The sequence below is a fragment of the Colletotrichum tamarilloi genome (assembly GCF_030869305.1).
Source record: "Colletotrichum tamarilloi strain Tom-12 chromosome Unknown Scaffold_10.1, whole genome shotgun sequence".
NCBI classification, from domain to species: Eukaryota; Fungi; Ascomycota; class Sordariomycetes; order Glomerellales; family Glomerellaceae; genus Colletotrichum; species Colletotrichum tamarilloi.
The window spans coordinates 954,247-973,369 of record NW_026849393.1 but is presented as its reverse complement, the minus strand read 5'-3'; the positions used below and the strand labels follow the sequence as shown (position 1 = coordinate 973,369).

The 19,123-nt window shown below is 53.1% G+C and overlaps 4 protein-coding genes across 4 annotated transcripts; 3 read left to right on the top strand and 1 right to left on the bottom strand.

The window, feature by feature from the left end:
• Positions 1 to 4,819: 4,819 nt before the first annotated feature.
• On the bottom strand, positions 4,820 to 6,381 carry CTAM01_04470 (uncharacterized protein; the record flags this gene model as incomplete). Its single annotated transcript, XM_060520500.1, has 4 exons — positions 4,820 to 4,920; positions 5,122 to 5,303; positions 5,703 to 5,773; positions 6,289 to 6,381. 4 exons carry the CDS (start codon positions 6,379 to 6,381, stop codon positions 4,820 to 4,822), a joined length of 447 nt encoding a protein of 148 aa, XP_060385145.1.
• A 5,931-nt stretch (positions 6,382 to 12,312) lies between these two features.
• CTAM01_04469 (uncharacterized protein) lies at positions 12,313 to 12,642 on the top strand (the record flags this gene model as incomplete). Its single annotated transcript, XM_060520499.1, has 1 exon — positions 12,313 to 12,642. The coding sequence occupies one exon, from the start codon at positions 12,313 to 12,315 to the stop codon at positions 12,640 to 12,642; it is 330 nt and encodes a 109-aa protein (XP_060385144.1).
• Positions 12,643 to 14,158: 1,516 nt separating this feature from the next.
• On the top strand, positions 14,159 to 16,854 carry CTAM01_04468 (fungal specific transcription factor domain-containing protein; the record flags this gene model as incomplete). Its single annotated transcript, XM_060520498.1, has 3 exons — positions 14,159 to 15,276; positions 15,345 to 15,675; positions 15,823 to 16,854. 3 exons carry the CDS (start codon positions 14,159 to 14,161, stop codon positions 16,852 to 16,854), a joined length of 2,481 nt encoding a protein of 826 aa, XP_060385143.1.
• Positions 16,855 to 18,025: 1,171 nt separating this feature from the next.
• CTAM01_04467 (uncharacterized protein) lies at positions 18,026 to 18,505 on the top strand (the record flags this gene model as incomplete). Its single annotated transcript, XM_060520497.1, has 1 exon — positions 18,026 to 18,505. The coding sequence occupies one exon, from the start codon at positions 18,026 to 18,028 to the stop codon at positions 18,503 to 18,505; it is 480 nt and encodes a 159-aa protein (XP_060385142.1).
• Positions 18,506 to 19,123: the final 618 nt, after the last annotated feature.

The window sequence follows — 19,123 nt, the reverse complement described above, 5'->3', positions numbered from 1 at the left end:
GGGGTATCATCGCGGCCGGCCTGGGGATCTGCTCTCCAGGATTTCGGTCATAGATTTGGGGGTTTTGGTGTGCAATACCGCGGCTATTCTTAGACGAAGCGGAGAGGCCTTTTTGTAGTGTATGCCTCAGTAAGCTGTTGTCCGCACACGATGTGACGCCAGCTTTTTAACGCAACATCGCATCTCAGTCCTTTCCGAAAGTCGTTTCAAACAAATGGCCCGTTGATCGTTCATCCGAACTTTGCTCTGGAAATTTCGCAAAGAGTGATTTACCCATACAGCTGCCGGTATATTCAAGAAACCCATGGTTTTGTATCGCCAACCTGTCGCCGCTGAGCGCAGTAACAGTTCCAAATCCTTGGCGTAAGACTGGCAGGTCCCTCTCTGGACCTGCAGACGATGAGTAGATTGTAATGTCAGGGACCGCCCGATGCATCACTAAAAGGTGTTGACTGGATTCAGGGAGTGGACGCATGGCAGCCACGCCCGCAAGTGCGTAGGAAAGTCAGACGTAGCCCTCCCTTAGCCTTCGAGATTCGAGCATGGTGGAACATGTAGCTGCTATCAGCGGTGGTAGAAGGCCGCATGGAATGTCGCTCGAGCCTTGAGCAACGGACGGGCCCGTCTATCGTCAGCCACCGGCGTCCAATGCCCAGCGAGCGTTCCAGCCTGACCGAGCTGCGAGTATGGTGAGCCCGTTGTTCCAGCCCCCGAGGCAGACTAGCGATGAGAATTGATATCTCGCACCGCTGCCGCCCACACAAGGGATGTGACTTGGGGGCCGATCAAAGTGGAAGGTCGCTGACCTTGTTCTTGGCCCTCCTCGGTCCCTCTCTCATACGATGTGTGCGCCAACCGCACCAACAGGCCCCGTAATGCCAACATGGCCTGAGCCGCGCCCGTCCTGGGTGATAATCAGCTCCGCAAAGGCGTGGCACTGTGGAGGATGAAGTAATGAGCCCTCCCCCCACAGTACAATTGGCTCGGCCCTTCGCCAGTACTCCGTATCTCAAGTTCCTTTCCATGGACGAGGGCGGTTGTTTAGCGTCCGATCGAGCTGGGGAGCCACTAAGAGTTTGATTCGCTTTGTGAAGCCTCTTTGGGAATATGACCCCAGGGATGCTGAATTCCGCACCGCGATCTGCCCCTCACGTGCCATCCATGAATTGCGCTGGTTACCTCAGTGGCTGAGTTATTGCCCACAGGGTGTAGAGGGTGAAAGACATGACCTCAACATCTCAATTGCCGAGCTGGCTCGGAGCTTAAGATCATGGAATGGTGTGGCAGTGGATGTGCCTAGTTGAGGAAGAGGTCTCGCATTGCCTTTTATCGTACTGTGGAGTCCGTCGACTCGTTACCTTGACGCGCCGGTGCCTTCTGACTTGATGCTGCCTGTCTGCCTGTACGTAGTACACAGTAGCTGAGCCATCTGCCGAATTGGAAGCACCTCTCTCCGCACGTCAGTCGACGGCACACTCTGGATCAGCCTTGTAACGCCAGAGTGTGTGCCGTTCCTTTTGCTTTTCATCAGATATTATTCTGGCGATAAACTTTCTACAGTTGTGACAGCCCTGGTCGTCTTTTCACTGCCGACCTGTCGAGACGGTTACAGTGAACTTTGCCCCTGCTAAGCAGCCACCGGAAGTCAGGCGGAAGTGGGGCGTCGGCGAATTCAGCACCCATGGTCGGCTCGTTCGCGAAGGGGGTGTATGGCCAAGCTTAGTAGGGGCTTTTCGGATGATGCTGACATGTCAGTTTTGTGTACGCTGGGTGTAGGTCGCGGTGATTCCAGCCCGGAACCCACGGTGACTTCTAACCGAGTTTGCGTTTCGAGTAGATGCATGTTGTTGATCAAGGCAGCAAGAAGTGATATTACGATCCCGTCGTGCGTTCGAGCTCCGAACAAACGCTCAACGTTGAACGGGCTGATCCCATCTCAGATGATCAGCAGCATACCGTGGTTAATCTCGATGGGTGGTGATGGCGGCATCCCGTTATCCTGCTGCCTAACGACGATGTGGGGAATAACAAGACAGGGTGACAGGAATTTTGGAGAAGCCCTTCCCGGGAAACCGTTCAGCGGCAGCCATTGTCGAAGATTGCCATCGGGATGTCGACCTGAGTTGGGCAGGGTTGGCTGTTGGACGGAGCGCAATGCCGAGTCTAACTAGATCCAACCTCGTTCCACGCAAGGGTATGGCCCTCTGTGATTGAGCGAATACAAAGGACTGAGGAAGGTGAAGCAAAAATATCGTACCCTATTGGAAATATGGGAAAGACAAGCCGTTAGTTCTCCCAAGTGTTGCCTCTATCGTAGCAACCGTTGTACAGGCTAAATGAATCGGCTCAGAATAACCACATAGCTACCGTTTGCTGAAGCGTGGCTCCTTAATCCAGTTCCACTGGAGTTTGTTTGATGGCGCCTGTTGGGGAAAGTCGTGCGTCAAGTTGAATGCCGGCACTGGGACTCAGCATTTCGGAGAGTACTAACTCTCGTGATGACACAGCCATTGGCGGGTTGCTCATGCTAGGCCAAAGGGACTGATCTTAAGTAGCAGCCAACTATGCGGAGTAAGAAAAGTCCCTCTCATCCAGCTTTGCTGCCAGCTGATGGACTTGTGATATGCACCTGCTCAAACCAGCGCAAACTCCAGAACAGGTTTGAACAAAGGATTCGGCCCCTGGAATTATGCAGCAGACAACAAGATGAGCGAGCGCACTCTGCTCCTGATTGCAGGGCAAGGGCAGATGCACCGTTGCGGCGCGGTGTGTGTTGAAGGCCAGTGTCTGCGCGATGTTTCTCTGTCACCACACCTCAGGTAGTTGAGGTGGTTTCAACAAGATGCCTCGTACAACAGGTCCCAGCGCGATGATACCGAGACGTGTACTGGTAAGCGATTCCACGATGAAATGCCACGTTTCCCCCCCGCCATCATCGGCTTGAGTCCGGTGTACTTGATAGTAAGCTATACTTGGCCGGCTTTTGGTACTCATACGTGCGTAACGGAATAGCATGACGGCCGATTGATGGTCCGGCCTGGAGACCAACCGGAAGATAGAATCGGGCTGCAAGCTCGAAAAGGAAGTCGGTCGGTTGTCACGCCTCAAGCCACAGATCGACCTGAATCCTGCAGTAAACCCTGCTTGTTGTGTATGGGATGCGACGTGCGCGCGCAGAAGGTCCGCAGGTTTCTAGAACAGCCAGAGGGACTCCTGGTGGCAGCTAGCGCTGCCCTTTTGCAGCCAATACTGGCATGGTCCTTGCATCGTGTAGGTGATTCCGGCGGCGTTGCAGTGAATGAACAGCTGTCATCCCATCCGCAACGAGTGTCTGTGCAAACGGGTCAAACTCTTACAAGTTACTATCCGTACTTCTGCTTGTGGTCAACACTGAGGTGAGGACGACCTCTCCTCCGAACGATGAACCAGTCATGAGTCACGAACAGCGGCCGCAAGGCGGGCTCTAGTTGTGCCTGGATGGCCAGACGGATAGAATCTTCGATCACCCGCTGTATACGGCGGACCATGTCTTCTTTACCGCAGAAAAATGAGGCGTTGGCTTGAGAACGACCATACTTCCGCATAGAGAAGGAATATTTGCTTCCTGCTCTGTCTATTCGGACCGGAAGCTGTGGGACGGCGTTTATTCCAGAAAACAAAAGTGGTGTATTGGTCGCTGTGGTTGCCTTCTTTGGTTGGGTAATTGCTTGAAACTTGCGGTATTCTAGATGAACGCCTACTCGGGCGGGAGAACCAGCCACTTGCCCCAAGGGGACCAAGTCTAATTTGTCGATCTTGTTAAGAAGGCCCCTGTCAATAGTCGAGAGGGCTGAGGCTTGTCAATGAGAGACCCCTGGACCGACGCATCAATAAGGAATTAGTGATGAAGAACTGCCGTTGCCCCGTCACACCTCTAACAGTGACAGATTCCCACATCCTGGATTGCTGTGTGACCAGTGCTCTCCATGGGCTATGGCCGGCTGCGTAGCATCATAGCTTGCATCGTTAAGAACTGCAGTGGACCGTCATCGATAAGATCGTCATAGAAGCCGGTTGAGCAACATAATATGGCGAACAAATCCTCTGTGGTGATCTGCCGCATAAGCCAAACATCACATTCCTGACCAAGATATTCGATGAGATTCTCTCGAGGAGTGAGTTGCGAGCTTGACAAAATTGTCATCATGGCCTCGGCTCACAGAATGGTCATGCGGTGGGATTTGCGCAGGAATTGATCGAGGATTTTCCCTAGGCTTCGTATAATCGGAACAACAAAAACCGCGGGGCTTTTCGCGAGCGGCCGCCATATGGGTCTGGCAGAAGGAAGAGGAGCCAACTGACGTGACAATTGATGGGTCTGTTCTCGCGCGGCAAAGCCGGTGCATTTCCCTATCAACGGTCTCTCGGCCGGAGGGTGGGCGAGATATGATTCAGGGACTTTTGCGATGCTGTCGAACATGACAAAATATGAGCCCTTCGCCAAGCCTCACTGGAGAGAAGGGGCGGTAGGCGGGGAAAGGCTTCGGGAACACCATCCGTTCCGAGTGATGATGAGCAAGTCAGAATGGTGAAACCGCGGAAACATGACTCGTGAAGGGAGATGTTCAACGAGTGGCGTAATCAACGTGAGTGACCGAGGCGCCCTCGAGCAACGGGCGCAACCCGAGTCTCGGGACTTTGACGAGATTCAGGGTGATATAAGGTGTGGTCTGGTCCATCTCCGGGACTTGTCACGGCATTTTACGAGGCGCTTGGGCGGCTTCTCGAGTGCCGAGGGTGGAGCGGTGCATTGGCAGGCGGGTGCTAGGCGAAAAGAGCCTTAAGCCGTGGTTGCAATAGCCCACAGCGGATCTCGCCCTTTGATCTCGTGCGAGTGAGTGAGCGAGCCCCGGGCGCGGCTGCAAATCCGGTGCTGTCCGGCTTTAAGAAATGTCGAATTCCATGTCGTTCCTCGGCAGACGCCCAGGGCCAAGAATGTTGCGAGGATCAGATTCAGAGGGGACTCCATTTAATCTGGAGCACTAATCAGGCGATTGGGCTGATCGGACTCTCTCGTTTGCCGAATTACGAAGACGAGGTGGGCTAGAGACCTTTCTCAATTTGCAGTGCTCCCGTCGTAACAGCTAGCGTGTAGTGATCCTGGGCGCGGGTGTGGGTGAGGTAGTGTTGTTGGTGCCATGGTGGTCGCGGGTTTGCCGGTGTTGGCGTTGGCGTTGGCGTTGGCGTCGACCGTCGACATGGAGTGACCGCTGAGTGGATGCCAATTGTGCGGTCCACGAACCCAAGCTAGGATATATCGCACCCTTTCAGCGTATTCGTAGGTCGGTCGGGTGAGTGTCGAGACCCATTTCCGGGGGAGGGTTCACAGTGTTTGCGCCTCTGTAGTGTGCTCGTACGGATACGCCATCGATTCGAGCGCATCGAGGGGGTTTCCCTTTTGCCTTTGGTATGGGACCTCCAGACGAGCAGGGCGAACGCCATGGATTTCCATCCATGACAAGCTTGGTATTAGCTCCTTGAAATGCGCATCGGTAGAAGAATGTGCCTCTGTGATCTGTCTGTTGTACGCAGTAGTGGGCTGGCCTAGGCTTTGTCGGACAGGCTCCTGAGCCCTGCAGGCTGAGCGAGCATCGAGGTCTCGGCATAGCTTGGATAAAGGTGGCCCTGAACATGTTGGATGTGTCCTCCGTATTGGAACTTACTGCTCGCGAAAGAGGGCGATGGAGAGCGAAGGAGGGGGAAATTGCCATTGCGGCGTCTTGGACTCGTGGGTCTGGAGACAATACCAAAAGGAGGGGGTATGTCCTGAGGTGCATGCAACCATTTCCAGTCCCTTGGGAATTGCTGTCAGCCAAGGGGGGCTAGGCGCCTGGCGCCATGTCTCTCCTTCTTTCTCGAAGCGAGTTGACTAGTAGGGGGGCCGGTATGGGCAAGGGACAGGAGTTGAGCCGAGCGTGGGCAGTCAATTGATCCCGATGAGTGATTGTGCCAGATTTGTGCTGCGTTTGTGGTTATTGGTTTTATGATGTGGGAGATTCTCACCAGATTGAGTATTGATGGAACAGATAGGAAGAGATGTCTTGATGGATCTGCCAGTGGAACTTGTCGTTGGGAATGGGAAAGACACGATGTGGCCTGTGCGGGCAACTCGGGCAGGCAAGCAGTGATGGTTCTTGCCTCAAGTTAAGGTAAGGTATCCGTAAGGTACTTTTTCCGTAGCTAACTTACGTAAGGCAGAGTCCTAGTCCGGCTAGGTACCGAAACTTTCGATCTGCTAGCAAGCAATACCTCATCATCAGGTATCTTACCTTGGCGAAGGAAGGTTGTATACCAACCAGGCGATGCAACAGCACTAAGGTGCACAGAATACGGATAGATCATGTTGTATCTGAAGATTGTGTCGTTATTCCCATCATGACAAGGAAACCGGCACGGGGAGACAAGTAGTGTACGAAAGTTCACAACTGCCGTGCTCTTGCAAAGTTTGAACTCACCGGGCACGTTGGTCTCCACATCGTCAACCGCCGGCCCCCGTGTCCGTACCCGTAGGATGTCCGCAAGGGTAGCAGCGACCGGGGTTTTGGTAGGCAACACTTCATGTTGGTACCTTGCCTTATTACTCTGCATCTGTATTCGTACGGGGACCGTATCCATACTAGGTACCTTGCCTCGAAAACCTAATGGCGTAGCAAAGAACTTTAGCCAAGATTTGTCGGCGCCTTTGAATCCTCATCCTGAGATATTACGTTGCCTTCCTTTCGCGAGTAGGCAGGAACGTTAGTCAAGCCCATGAAGCGAGCGGGAGTCCGCCTCAACTTCTCAAGGGTTTTAGGTAGTATCAAGATACTTTGGGCAAAAGGCACTACAAACCTAACCTAAGGGAGCTTGGGGACTGGGGAGGCGTTCGGGCAACTTGAAAGTTTCCCGTCTCCTTCCTTATCTATCCGTGCCCTACATGTAAGGTAAGTAGATAGGTAGGTGGTTGGTACCTCATGAGCCAGCTTTCCGCAAGCGTCCCCTTCCCCTGCCTGGGTTGAGCTTGGAGGGTTCCTTCCTTCATCCTCGCTCGCTCGATGGGTGAATACCTCCATCCCTCCCTCCTTCCTTGCTCGTCAATGGATCCGAGTGGGAAGCCACCTTCGCCTGCCGGCCCCCCTTCCTGTCGCCAAACCATGCCTCCCGGTTTCACCGACAAATTCCAGAATTCCGGATTTCTTATTCAGGGATCGAATCTACTTAGGTAGCACTCCACGGATACCTGAGTTAGGTCTTGGGGCAATGTTGAATGCGCAGGCACAGCGGGAACCTGGACGGCCCTTCCCTCTTTTTCTCTTTTATTTCATCTCACGTTCCGAACAGGGCAGGCGCGCAGGGTTGGGGTCCTTGTTTCATGCACTTGCCAATCACTCGTACGGGTACCTCTGTTCTTACACACTCCAAAGAGGTAGGATGTTCCTGCCCCAAGCTGCTCTCTCCTAGACGATTCTTCAACGCGCATTTCTTTTATCAATTTTTTCGTCCTGTTCACTGCCGTCTCCTGCACGTGCACCCCTTGAGTCAGGGTCCTTCCCGCCCGGGTTTGATCTTTCTCCAGTATGACTTACCTATACACTGAGCTATCGAGCCACCGAGCACCAGCTTACCTAGTATCTTACCTAACAGTATCTTCAATCGTTCTTGGGACTCATGGTTGTAACGCCTCGATCATCTCAATAGCCATGTTTTCTTGTCTCAGCCAGAGGCGCTTGAGCTTAACCCAGAATGTCAATCGCGAATCTTGGCAAGTGAGGTAGATAGAAATGCATTACCTAGTATTCGTCGTGATTTAGCCCAGAACCTAGGCCCTCAACTTGTCTATTGTGTATGCCTTGACTAAATATCGAGACAGTGAGATTCCATGTCAAGGTCCTGAATAAGAGTCGCCCGCGGCTTTACTAAGGGTCACGATCTTGACATACGCTTATTCTGCCAAGAGACACAGAGGGGCCGTGATCCTCTGGCACCCGTGCACTGCCGTGTTAGTGCACAATCATTGTCTTGGGCTAGAGGTGAGATTATTAGCTAGCGGTTATCGAAACCATTACCTCATTGGGACTTAGTTGCAATGTGGGGGCATTTCTGACCAAAGTGGCTGTCGCCGGTCTCACGCCCTTTCTCCTGATATTGAACGATTGAGCACCTCATCGGCGCGCTACTCCGTCCGGACACGTGTGTGGTGTCTCGTTGCTCGACCACTGGAATGGGCTCCCGGTCACTGACGACTTTACCTTACCCGTCTCGCCCGCCCTCAGATCGCACACATGCCCCGGGATTTCCGGTTTCCCGGCTCCGGAGTGAACCTGCACAACTACGGAGTACCCTAGTTCAGACCTTTCATTGTTCTGAATTTTGCCCGGTTGTTGTTAGTCGCTGCCATAGTCTGCTCTGTTTATCAATTTGTATGTCTGAAGAAACTGTAAGGCAACTATCTTTCTGCTGGGTAAAATCCCCTTTCCCGGACAAAATTGTCTTGCAACCTTCATACACCCATAGGGACACTCTGTCCATGATCTTGGCTTTAGCGCAAGGAAGAAGTCGGACATGTAAGTGCAAACGAATATGGTCTCTGTTCTTTCGCGCGTATGGACAAGGAAATACGAACATAGGCAGCCCTCCTTCATGAAGTAACGATGCTGGCTAGGCTAGGCTAGGAGGGGAAAACCTGGACCAGCTGAACGTGAGTCTCGCGTCTGCGGTACTCAGCATTCCGTGCAGGCAGTCTATATGCAGGTTGCTGTCTAGATCGAGTCGGAATATTACCTCGGTCACAAGCGTCCACCACGGATAGGCGAGCATGTGTGGGAGTTCATGTTCGCTTGCTATGCGGTGTTGTATTGCATAAAGCTGGGTTGCGTTGCGGCTGATGCCACTGACTGGAATCAGTCTTCGTGGGTCGCAGATAATACAACATAGTCATGCGCAAGTTTTTTTCTGCGCAATTTTCGTTTCCTCTCTCAGGGGGGTTTTCTGGCCCAAGTCTAGTTGCCTTGAGCAATAAGCTAATAATCGAATGGTAATCGGGTGCAGAATGTCTCAACCTTCAACCAGAGTAAGGTAGGATGGGGTGTGCCCGCTGCACGGCGGCGTTCGGCGGGATCCAAGATGTAACTAGAATGGCAATGTCTCTTCCCACATGTCAAATGTTATCCGTACGAATGCCTTCTTGGCAACCCTAGAAACATTTTGATGGACAGGCGTAGGCGTATGCATATACTCAGTCATTACCATGGGTTCTGAACAAAAACCCTTCCTAATAACAAGCATTACGAGCAACCTTTTTTTTACCTATCCAGCCCGCAAGCGCGATCCCCATGCTTAAGGTTTGATGCCACCCTACGGGACCTGCAGCTACCCTCTCGGATACCCTTACACGGCATCTTCCCCGATGCTTCAGACGGACCAATCGCCCGGCCTGCTGTCATTGCTAGAGCCTAGAGTGTGCTGAGCCACCTGAAGATTGAATCGAGTCTATCCTTACCTTGGTGTGATAGCCTGGGGAAGAGAGAAAAAATTGCACGCGGAGACTCCCTCTGCATTGTGCAAGAGGAAAAGGGGTTGCCTTTCCACCTTCCCCGTCGAGGAGACACCCGCCCCTAGACTGCCTTGGGTGGTAGCTCGCTTAGATGTCTCGTCGCTTGGTACCGCTCGGTACCGCTCGGTACGTACCTCGCACCATCCACATGATGGTTGACTGTGGAAGGTAAGGTACCTTTGTACTATGGAATTGCAATGTACTTTGTAGATGAAGCTGCTTCCTTTACACCTCACCGTTGACATTCAGCTTCTCTCCGAATACCCAGTCGTTCCCACCATCCTCACCGAGCCGAACATGACGAGAGAACCCATACGGGCCTTGGCAGTCCTGATTATCTGTCACTCTGCGTAGGGCGAGGACGCTACTCAAGCATCGAGTGGCCTACCTACCTGAAGGCTGATCGCCCATGTCCTCTTCGCTTCGCGCCGCGCCACCCCAGAACTCTCTCACTTGTACGTATCTGATAGGTAGGTACAGAGGTACCTCACTACTTCTCTCTCTGGGCTCTCCCTCTCCCTCTCCCTCTCCCTCTCCCTCTCCCTCTCCTCCGTTTCGGATCCGGGTGCGGTGCCTCATCAACGACAAACCATCGCCTGTCTCAGCCTAGAAACCGAGGGACTTTTCATCCAGGGAAAACTGGGTTGCGTTGGTGCACGTTGACGACACTTGCGTTATTAAGCAGCATTTTCCCTGCACATCACTGCTAATTATCCAAAAGTGCTCCGTCGTCCGACTCTTCAATGCAACGCAACCCCAGAGTAACTGCGGCGTCGACCGGTCCGTTGCGACTCTTTGGAAGCATAACCACATCTGCCAACCATGCCAACCTCATGCTGTCCAACTGTCAACATGCACTGCACTTGGTTGGCGCTGTCTATGAATACCTACTCCGTACATACCTCGGTGCCGCCACATGTAGTCGCAGAATACGCCGACGCCGCCGAGATGAGGGTCCCAGATGGAATGGAATGCCCTGGGCCTGGTGGCGGCCTTCCTTCTTGCTTACGGGCGGCTTTCCATCATCACCCTAGCCAAGATCTTCCCTCGCCTCGAGCTCGACAGTGCAGACACCAAAAGTTCCTCTCAAGGATTTCTCAACTACGGATACTGTATCTTGCCACCATGAGGCAAATAGGGGGAAATAATGCTCCTATGGCACCTCGTTTACGACTGCAAAACTGCAGAGGCCAAGACCTTCGGCCGGTCCCAATGACGGAGGATCCAACAACGGACGGGCAAGTCGGACTCGGAGCCACGGAAAACTCCCAGCTACCGACATCAAGAACGAATGGGGAGCAATCTATCCGTCCCCAACCGCAAGGATGGATGAACATGGACGCTAAACACTGAAGCGGGCCAGCGGCGCCATCACTAATGATTTTCGTTACGACACACAACCGACAAAGACCAACGACTGGCTCTAGCCTGCCTCTCTTTTCCCCCGGTTTGTTAGCGTCGATGCTACTGCCATTGACGGCTGGCTGGCGGGCTGTTACCGAGCCCGAAAATCACGTCTTGTTCTTGGTCTGTCTCGTCTTGCCAGTTGATCGCCAATCCAAGACTCTGAGAGGCTGCCAAATCCGCCGCCAAGACGAGAGTTTTGTCGGCAGGCACTCATCTTGGCCAAAGGCTCTGTCTGATTGCTGAATACCTATCACTGCGCCTGGCCAGTCATATGGTTGTTACTCTCCATTCTTCCCTCAGCGCTGCTCCGAGATATGCGCCTCAGATGTTCTCACAAAATCGAAATTAAGAGAGGATCTATGGGTTTGCAAATTGGCAACGGCCCCTCAGACCATACGATGACACAAGAACGCGAAGAAGAATCCGACTGAAGAATAAGAATGGTTGATGTCGTTTGTTACAGCACTTGAAAACACGATACATGTGCAGATTTTGTGCATGGTTCGGCAAGCCTCGGTGCGGAATTCCTTCTCTTGAGCTCCATTTTCACGCCGAACTGAGCTACTCTCTGCCCTCGCTGCACGCTGCGCTGCCGGCTGCAGGCCAGCTCAGGTCCGGTCCAGATCTTCGCAGCCCCCGTACCGTCACAGTGTACCCAGGGGGATGGGATCCGCCTAATGAAGACATGCCGGACTCGTCTTATTAGCCTCTGCTATCGCTGCAGGGGATCCAACCTTGTCGTCATGAAGCCCGCAAGGACGTTGTAAGAACTACTTTAGTCCCTCCCAAGACAGGCAGGTAGGTACTTTTGCGCCACAGACTCCCACGCCGGATGGTCAAGTACCTTTTCCTTCTTCTCAGTTCTCACCAGTCCGCCCATTGCTTCATTGCGGTTGATGACCCGGTGTCGTGTCAACTAGAGAAAAGAAGAAGGCTAGCGGACCAGCAACTCTATCCGATGCACAAACTGCACAGCGCTTGGATAAACCCAACTCCCCGACATAATATATCTGTGCTGGGATTGGGCCGATTCACCCAGAGTTCATCCAAAGTCTACCGGACAATCATCAATCATACTTTATACCTACGAGAATCCGTATGTACAACACGAACATCCTATATGTGTATTGACAAACGCGGCCAACCCAATTACATACCTACTTTGCCTCTTCCTCATTTTCACAATCTTAGGCCTGACGTGATGGGTATCTGTTAGAGACCAAACCCCGCGCGGAGATCCACAGCCACCTCTCTTGGAATGAACCAACAACCGACACACCGTTCTCGTTATTTCCTTTTCTCGCCCGGCAGTCCGAGCCTATCTCGTTACGTCCATGCCGCCATCTGGGCTCATCCTGGGTGGGGCATCATCAGGAAATATTGACCCTCATCGTGCATCCTTCAGACGTCCAACACGCAAAACAACGAAGAATGACACGAAGCACTCGCCGCCGCCGCTGCAGTGCATCGGCCCCGGTTTAGCCAATATCCATAGTCTGGCAATCTTGTCTAGCTTCACGTGTCTTTTGCCTTTTATAATTTGTCTTTACAATGAGCAGAGGCAATTCAAGACATCCGAAACCAAGATGCTCAAGGGAGTCATGAACTTCTTCGTCCTGCTCCGAAAACCATCACTTCTTCTCTTTTGGTCCATATATTCGTGAACACTTCTGCTTGGAGGATTCATGTCCTCATTCCAGTACAAAGTATGGTACTCTCTGTCACGTCGTTGCCAGAATTTGCACCCTCGTCAGACCTTGACCAAGCCTCGCACGTTGTCGCCTTCGCTGCCTCCCCCGTCTTATTCTTCCCGTGCCCCCCTCCCCCCCCCCGGCTTCCAAGGATCCCCAAAGCAAAACCCCCCTACCACCTCTCAATCATCCCTGACCAACCCTCCAAGAGCGTCTATGTACCGGGAGCTCTCCCTTCGCGGCTTCTTTCTTCTCTGCTTCGCATGTCACCCCTCTGCTGCAACTCACCCCCCATCATCCACTCTCTCCTGGACCCTGGTAAACATGCAGCCAGGGTTCCCTCATCGAGCATAACTTGACCCAACTGCCCCATTTTACCATCGCTGTTCCTTATTGCGCTGCAACGCTAGGTACAGGCCCTATCCGTCAGACTAATGCCATGAGGGAATGCCAGCTGTGTCTCCCTTCGAGATACGTACTCTACACTGTGGTGTAGGTATGAATACACCACAAAGTACGTGGTCCGGAGAGATGTACAGAGAGAAAGAGAGAGACTCGTCTTCCCTCTCGCAACCATCGACGAGACCACTGTCCCACGCCATGCCGTCGGTGCCGACGAGACGCTAAGTCGGATTAGCTTGGCTTTTAACCCCCCATCCATGATCCTAGCCAAGCCGAAAAGATGGCGGAGACACGGGCAAGGGTCATGGAAGACGCACCGCACGTGTGTGCGCCTAGAACGAACGGTACTTCCTACCCGTCGTGTACACTTGCAGCACTCTATCGGTGCCCCTTCCGGCTCCCTTCCCCAATCTAACGAGCCAAGCCAATCCAGTCTGTTGGTCCTGTTCCTTAGTGTCTCCTTTGGGCCCCTCGGTTTATTTCACTCGCAGCTCGTTACGATGAGTGTGGCCGAAGGGGGGCAACTGGGGAACAGCTCCCGTGAACGTATATACATTTGGGTGGTCAATAGGATGTACATACCTTGAGGCGCTCTCCGCGCCTGCCCTACTGCTCAAAAAGCCACCCGGCTCCATTACTCCGTTATATCCTACCCTCACTCGCCCTCTTCTTCCTCCTTCCGTCCTACTTGTCTCTCCTTGAACGACCAGTCAACCACGTCCAAGTTTGATCGGATACCGTTGCCGACAAGAGACGTGAAGCACTTCTCAAATCAACCGTCTCATCGATCTCGCCATATCACCGACACTCCGCATTCCTGTACGAGCATCTTTGACGACCTTTCGGTTATTGGACTCCTCTCTCTCAAGCCACCCCGGACGTGGCATAAAACCTTAATACCAGCTGTGTGCCAGCCCGGTTTTGTTAGCTTGAATCTTGACCTGAGCAATATAACCTGCCCGTGCCTTCTCCCGGCTTTGCTGTTTGCCTGTCGAGGCCGTGAACTTCGACTCAACTGCATCCCGAGGTGCTCAAGGTCGCCAATGCCAAACGGCTCTCCCATCTACGGCATCAATTCGCCTTCTCAATGGGTATACTAGCTCTGGAACCTCATCCCCGTTTGGCCGCCCCAGACTCTCCGCCCGGGCTGGTTAGCCCATCATCATCATCTTACTCCTCCAGGCCATCTCCTCCTGCCGAAAAGCTCTGGGACGCCAGGTTTGGTCCCATATCCCCTGCCATGTCCAACTACGAACATGGCTCGGCGGCCGATGTGTCGACTGCCGGCAAAGGTGCTGAAGGCGGTTCGTCCCGTAAGGATTCGACACAAAGCGCTCCTCGCCAGCAACTGCCATCACTGAGCAGTCTGTTTGGACCTCCTCCACCACTCCGGCCGTTGCATTCTCCGCTGACCGAGCGGCCGGCCCCTTACCCGGCGACGTCTCCCTTGGACCGCCCGCGTATGCCGCAACCTCACAATGATCGCTCTTATGCCACATCGTACTTCCCGCCTCAGGAAAGCTCTCCAACGATGTCCCAGCCACGGAGTACCTACGATGCCAGGTACGACCACGAGAGGCAGGCCTTGCATGGCTTGTCCCGTTCCTTTTCCGGCCCTGGGTCACCGAGATACCGCGAATCCGAACATATGCGTCCCGAGTCGAGATCTGACGTCGGTTTGGGAAGCAAGTGGTCGATACATCATGACGCTGGAAAGCATGAGTACGCCTTGGTATCCAGAGAGAACCAACCCCCACTACGGGCTTCACATGACAGGATGTCCTACCAGTATTCCAGCAATAAAGACTCTGGCTCTTCTTACCGGGATCAGCGCTCCCCTTCTGGACCTGGTCTTTTGCAGGCATCGGCGTCTGCCAGTACAACGACCTCGGAAGGAATCCCATCGAAGGATGGTCTCGGCCCCAAGATATGGACGGGGAGTCACTTTCTCCCACGATTCGTTCGTGCCGCCGAAGTGCCGGGTGAAGGGATGTGTTATTTCTACGATGATGGAAGTCACTGCAAGACGGTTATTGATGGCGAGGCAGTCAACGCTCACTGGGGTGTCACAAAGGCAGGGAAGCCAAGGAAGAGACTGGCGATTGCGTGTGTCACCTGCAGGGAGAAGAAAATCAAGTGCGACCCTGACTATCCTCGCTGCGTTCAATGCGAGAAATTTGGCCGGATCTGCAAGTTCAAGAACGCGTAAGTGGTTTCAACAAGCAGCTCGCCATCTTTTCATTACTTTACTGACGTGGAGATGGCTTTTACAGACCACGAGGTGGCCACAACACCTCCCCATCAACGCCTCCTGCTGAACCAGAGGACTTGAGGCGTCTGGGAGGCTCGGCCAACTCGAACGACATGCACCGACCTGGGAGCAACTCCAGCGCGCCTGTTTCTCCTCGAACCACGTACCGTCAGCCCAGCCCAGAGCCCTCGATGCCTCACAAGAGGATGCGCCTCGGTTTCGACTCGTACCCCTCGATGCCGAGCGACTCTTCCGCCTTGGTGAGCCGGACGCTCGAGACGGCAAAGGTCAACGCCTGGCAACACCGCCAGCCAGTTGAGCTCCCTCGGATCCACGAGGACGTGCTTCACCGAGTATGGCAATCAGACCCGTAGGTTTCCGACCCGCAGTCAGTTAGCACCGTAATCTCCTCCTTCGTACACACGGACAGCACCATGGCCCTTTGTTTCTTGCCCAAGACACCGTTTCAATTCTAATTGACTGGTAATGCTCACACAAAGTCTCCAGAAGACCTGATGCTCACCTATAGCATCCTCGACGTTGGGATCACCTTGTCAGGTGGTCCAAGAACAATCGCCTCCGAATACGCTCAGTTCGCACGGTATGCGCAGCAACAGCTCCCACCCAGCCTTCAGCTTGCGCAATCTCGACTACTCCTGGCGGTCTATTACATGTCTACGTCTAGAGCCTGCGAAGCAAACGATTTGATCAGTGCGGCCATCTCGATAGACATATTCATCCGGTTACCATGCGAATCGGATGTGTTTCAAAGTCAACAGGCTTCTCAGGCACCTTTCTTTTCAGCGCTCGGTTCGAGCTCGTCTAAAATGGCGGATCAACGTTTACCCTTAACAGCCTACGTCCTCCAGCTAGTGGTCATCCGGGAAGACATCATGTCTAGCGTCTACAAGAATGAACACGGTCTAGTCTCGGATGGAGAGCCAGCAATAATTGTTGAAAGCTCCGTCAGAAGGCTACTCAGCTGGCGTGGATCAATTCCTGGACAGTTGACCTACAGCCCAAGCAATATGGACCTGGCTGCTCAGGCTGGGAGCCTCAGCACATTCCTTACGATTCATCTTCTGTTCCACCACGGTCTCGTAAAGGTTCACCGACACTCGTACGCCTCAAGCCGAATCTCGGCAGCAAAACGGATGTCATACCTCTCGAGGATCCAAGAGGAAGCTAAACAGGTACTGCAGATCACGGGCATGTTGAAAGCACTACTCCAAGCTCGGCGAACCCTACTGAGCGCGCCTCCTCCATTCATGAGCCATGTGATACTGGAGGCTGCCGACGTTCTCACTGCCCAGGGTTTATTATCAGACCTTCCTATGCTTTTGGATCAATTGGCCGTTGCAAACGCGATAGTCGAAGCTGCAAGTATGGTTTGGGACGAGGCACGAATTCATCGGGCCGCACTGGAACATCGACACGACGCTCTACGTCTTCTGCAAGATCTTCAGCCCGGAGCAACACCATCGGTTGGCGCAGCAGTGTTCGCCAACGGAAACGAGGGCAAATGCTGGTAAATGAAGGATGCGATGGACACGACATACTGGCCTATCGCGGACAGTGTTTACACGCGGGGCTGAAAGACATACTTCCGCAACCATGGTTGCCATTTCTGTCATTTTCAAATTTGCATTGCATTTCACGGAGTTGGAGGGCGCATTTGGACAATTGCAATTTTTCTGCTTTTAACCCGAGATCGGAGAGACTGTTAACAGTACGGCTGTATATGCAGACAGTTGCTCTCGTTCATCTATGTAACATTATATACCCTGTATATGAGGATATCAATCCAAGGAAACAACGCAACGGCCGAGCGCAGCCGAGAAGAGGAACAGGACGTGTGCCCCATGTGGTTGAGAGAATATTGGCAGGCAGCCTATGGAGGACACCCTAGGCAACATGACATGTAAACACGATACCTACAGTATGTAGACGAAAGAGGGGCGATGAGAAGACACCACCCAAGCACTTTGGCCGAACCACGCACACAGTCTCCATCTTGTTCTGCCCTATGTCATCCCTTTGTACCGTGAACACTGCAGAATGGGGGAGGGATCGGTCTGCATGTCTCAGGTCAGTCGCATGATTGGCATGCGGAAGGCGGCATGCGGTATGTGTCGGCTCGGCTTCTCAACGGTGCGTCTAAATCCCGGGATGCAACTCTACCTCAGGTACTTGACCATGATCAGCGGTAGACAGGAGCTGGGGCTGAGAAAGAGGGCGGTCTCAGCCTACACCACACGAGTAGGGTCAGCAAAGAGAGAGGAAAGACGACGGGGGCTGATGACGGCGGTCCTTTTTTTTTTTTTTTTTTTTTTGCCACAACTCTCTGCAAAGTTTTTGTAACCTCGATCAACCTTCACTTGCACGTTCAACGGAACCTTGTCTAGTTTTGATCCTGCCTACGGATACCTGAGCTAGTTCTTGGCGAACAAAAAGTCGTTGGAGCGGAACCGCGAGCGAACCAACGACGACCTGAATCGGGTTGTCGGACCGGTGAGGCGGAACCACACACCGGTCGTGGAGACGACCACCACCACCGCCAGCTCCTGCTGATGGTGCAGAAAATACCTTAGCACGCAGATTCTGAAGCAAGTATGTACGCAGTACGTTGTTGCCCCTCGGCATCCCTCAGTGGAGAGTCCAATCTCGCGGTGCTGCACGAAAGCAGATACGACATGCAATGCAATGCGGTGTCTCTCTTTTTTTTTCTTTCCTTCTCCCCTTCGCTGTTGGTCTCGTCTCGGTACATACAACTCTGCAGATGTGCAGATTTTACTAGAGAGAAATAGGAAGAAAAGAAGGAGGAAAAGTGCCAAACAACTCAAAGTCTCAATCACCATTGCCCCATCCTACCCCTCCCTTTTTGTTTTTCTTCTTTTCTTCCCGTACCCTTGGCTTTTAGCCTGCTGGATCTTGGGGGAGGGATCGGTTACTTTTCTGCATTTTTTTCCATCTCATCTTCTTCTTTGCATCTTTGCTTTCTCGTCCCCCCTGTACAGAGTACTTGCAGTTGCTGTTCTGTTGAATTTTCTGCATGGGTACCGTACGCGGAGGGCTTGGATAGGCGCGGAAGACGAGAGTCGTCGAGGGGTCTTGCCAGGTCAACGGTATCTGTACCCTTACTGTCTGCACGTATGGAGTACATGTTCACTTACAGGAAGATGAGTGATGGTAATCAGGAAGGGGAGAGAGAAAAGCGGCTTTTGAGAGAGAGGGTGTGTGTGCTGTTCCCTCCTCCCATCGTCTCTCCCAAGTTCTTAGCCCCCTCCCTCCATCTCATCCCATCCATTTATTTCATGATCCTAGTGGGCCATGCCATCCACGGACCACAACACACATTCCACCCTGACTTGCTCAGTTGGTCGCTCCCTACTTTAAAACTCCCGCTTCCCGAAAAGAGCCGCACAATGATTTGATTTCGCCCGGTTCTGGTAGTTTGTGTCTTGCCCTTGCGATTTCCCATGTCTCAATCCCCCACTCCGCTTCCCCCCCCCCCCCTTCCCATACCTGCCTGCCGGCTTATAAGACATGGTCTCGGAAGCTTGGGCCATGATGTGCAGAGGTGCCAGAGTCAAGTCAGACACGGACACGGGGGATGGGAATAACCGGATCTGAGATCTCTCACACCGAGCTACGGATAATCCGCTGTTATTTAGGTAGTTGAACGGATACGGATCTTATCTATATTCGTATACTTTCAGTGGGCGCGTCATTCTTTTCGTGAGCCGTCTATCAATAGGTTGATTGCGAATTCTCCGCTCCTCGTGTCGCGATCGCCAAGCT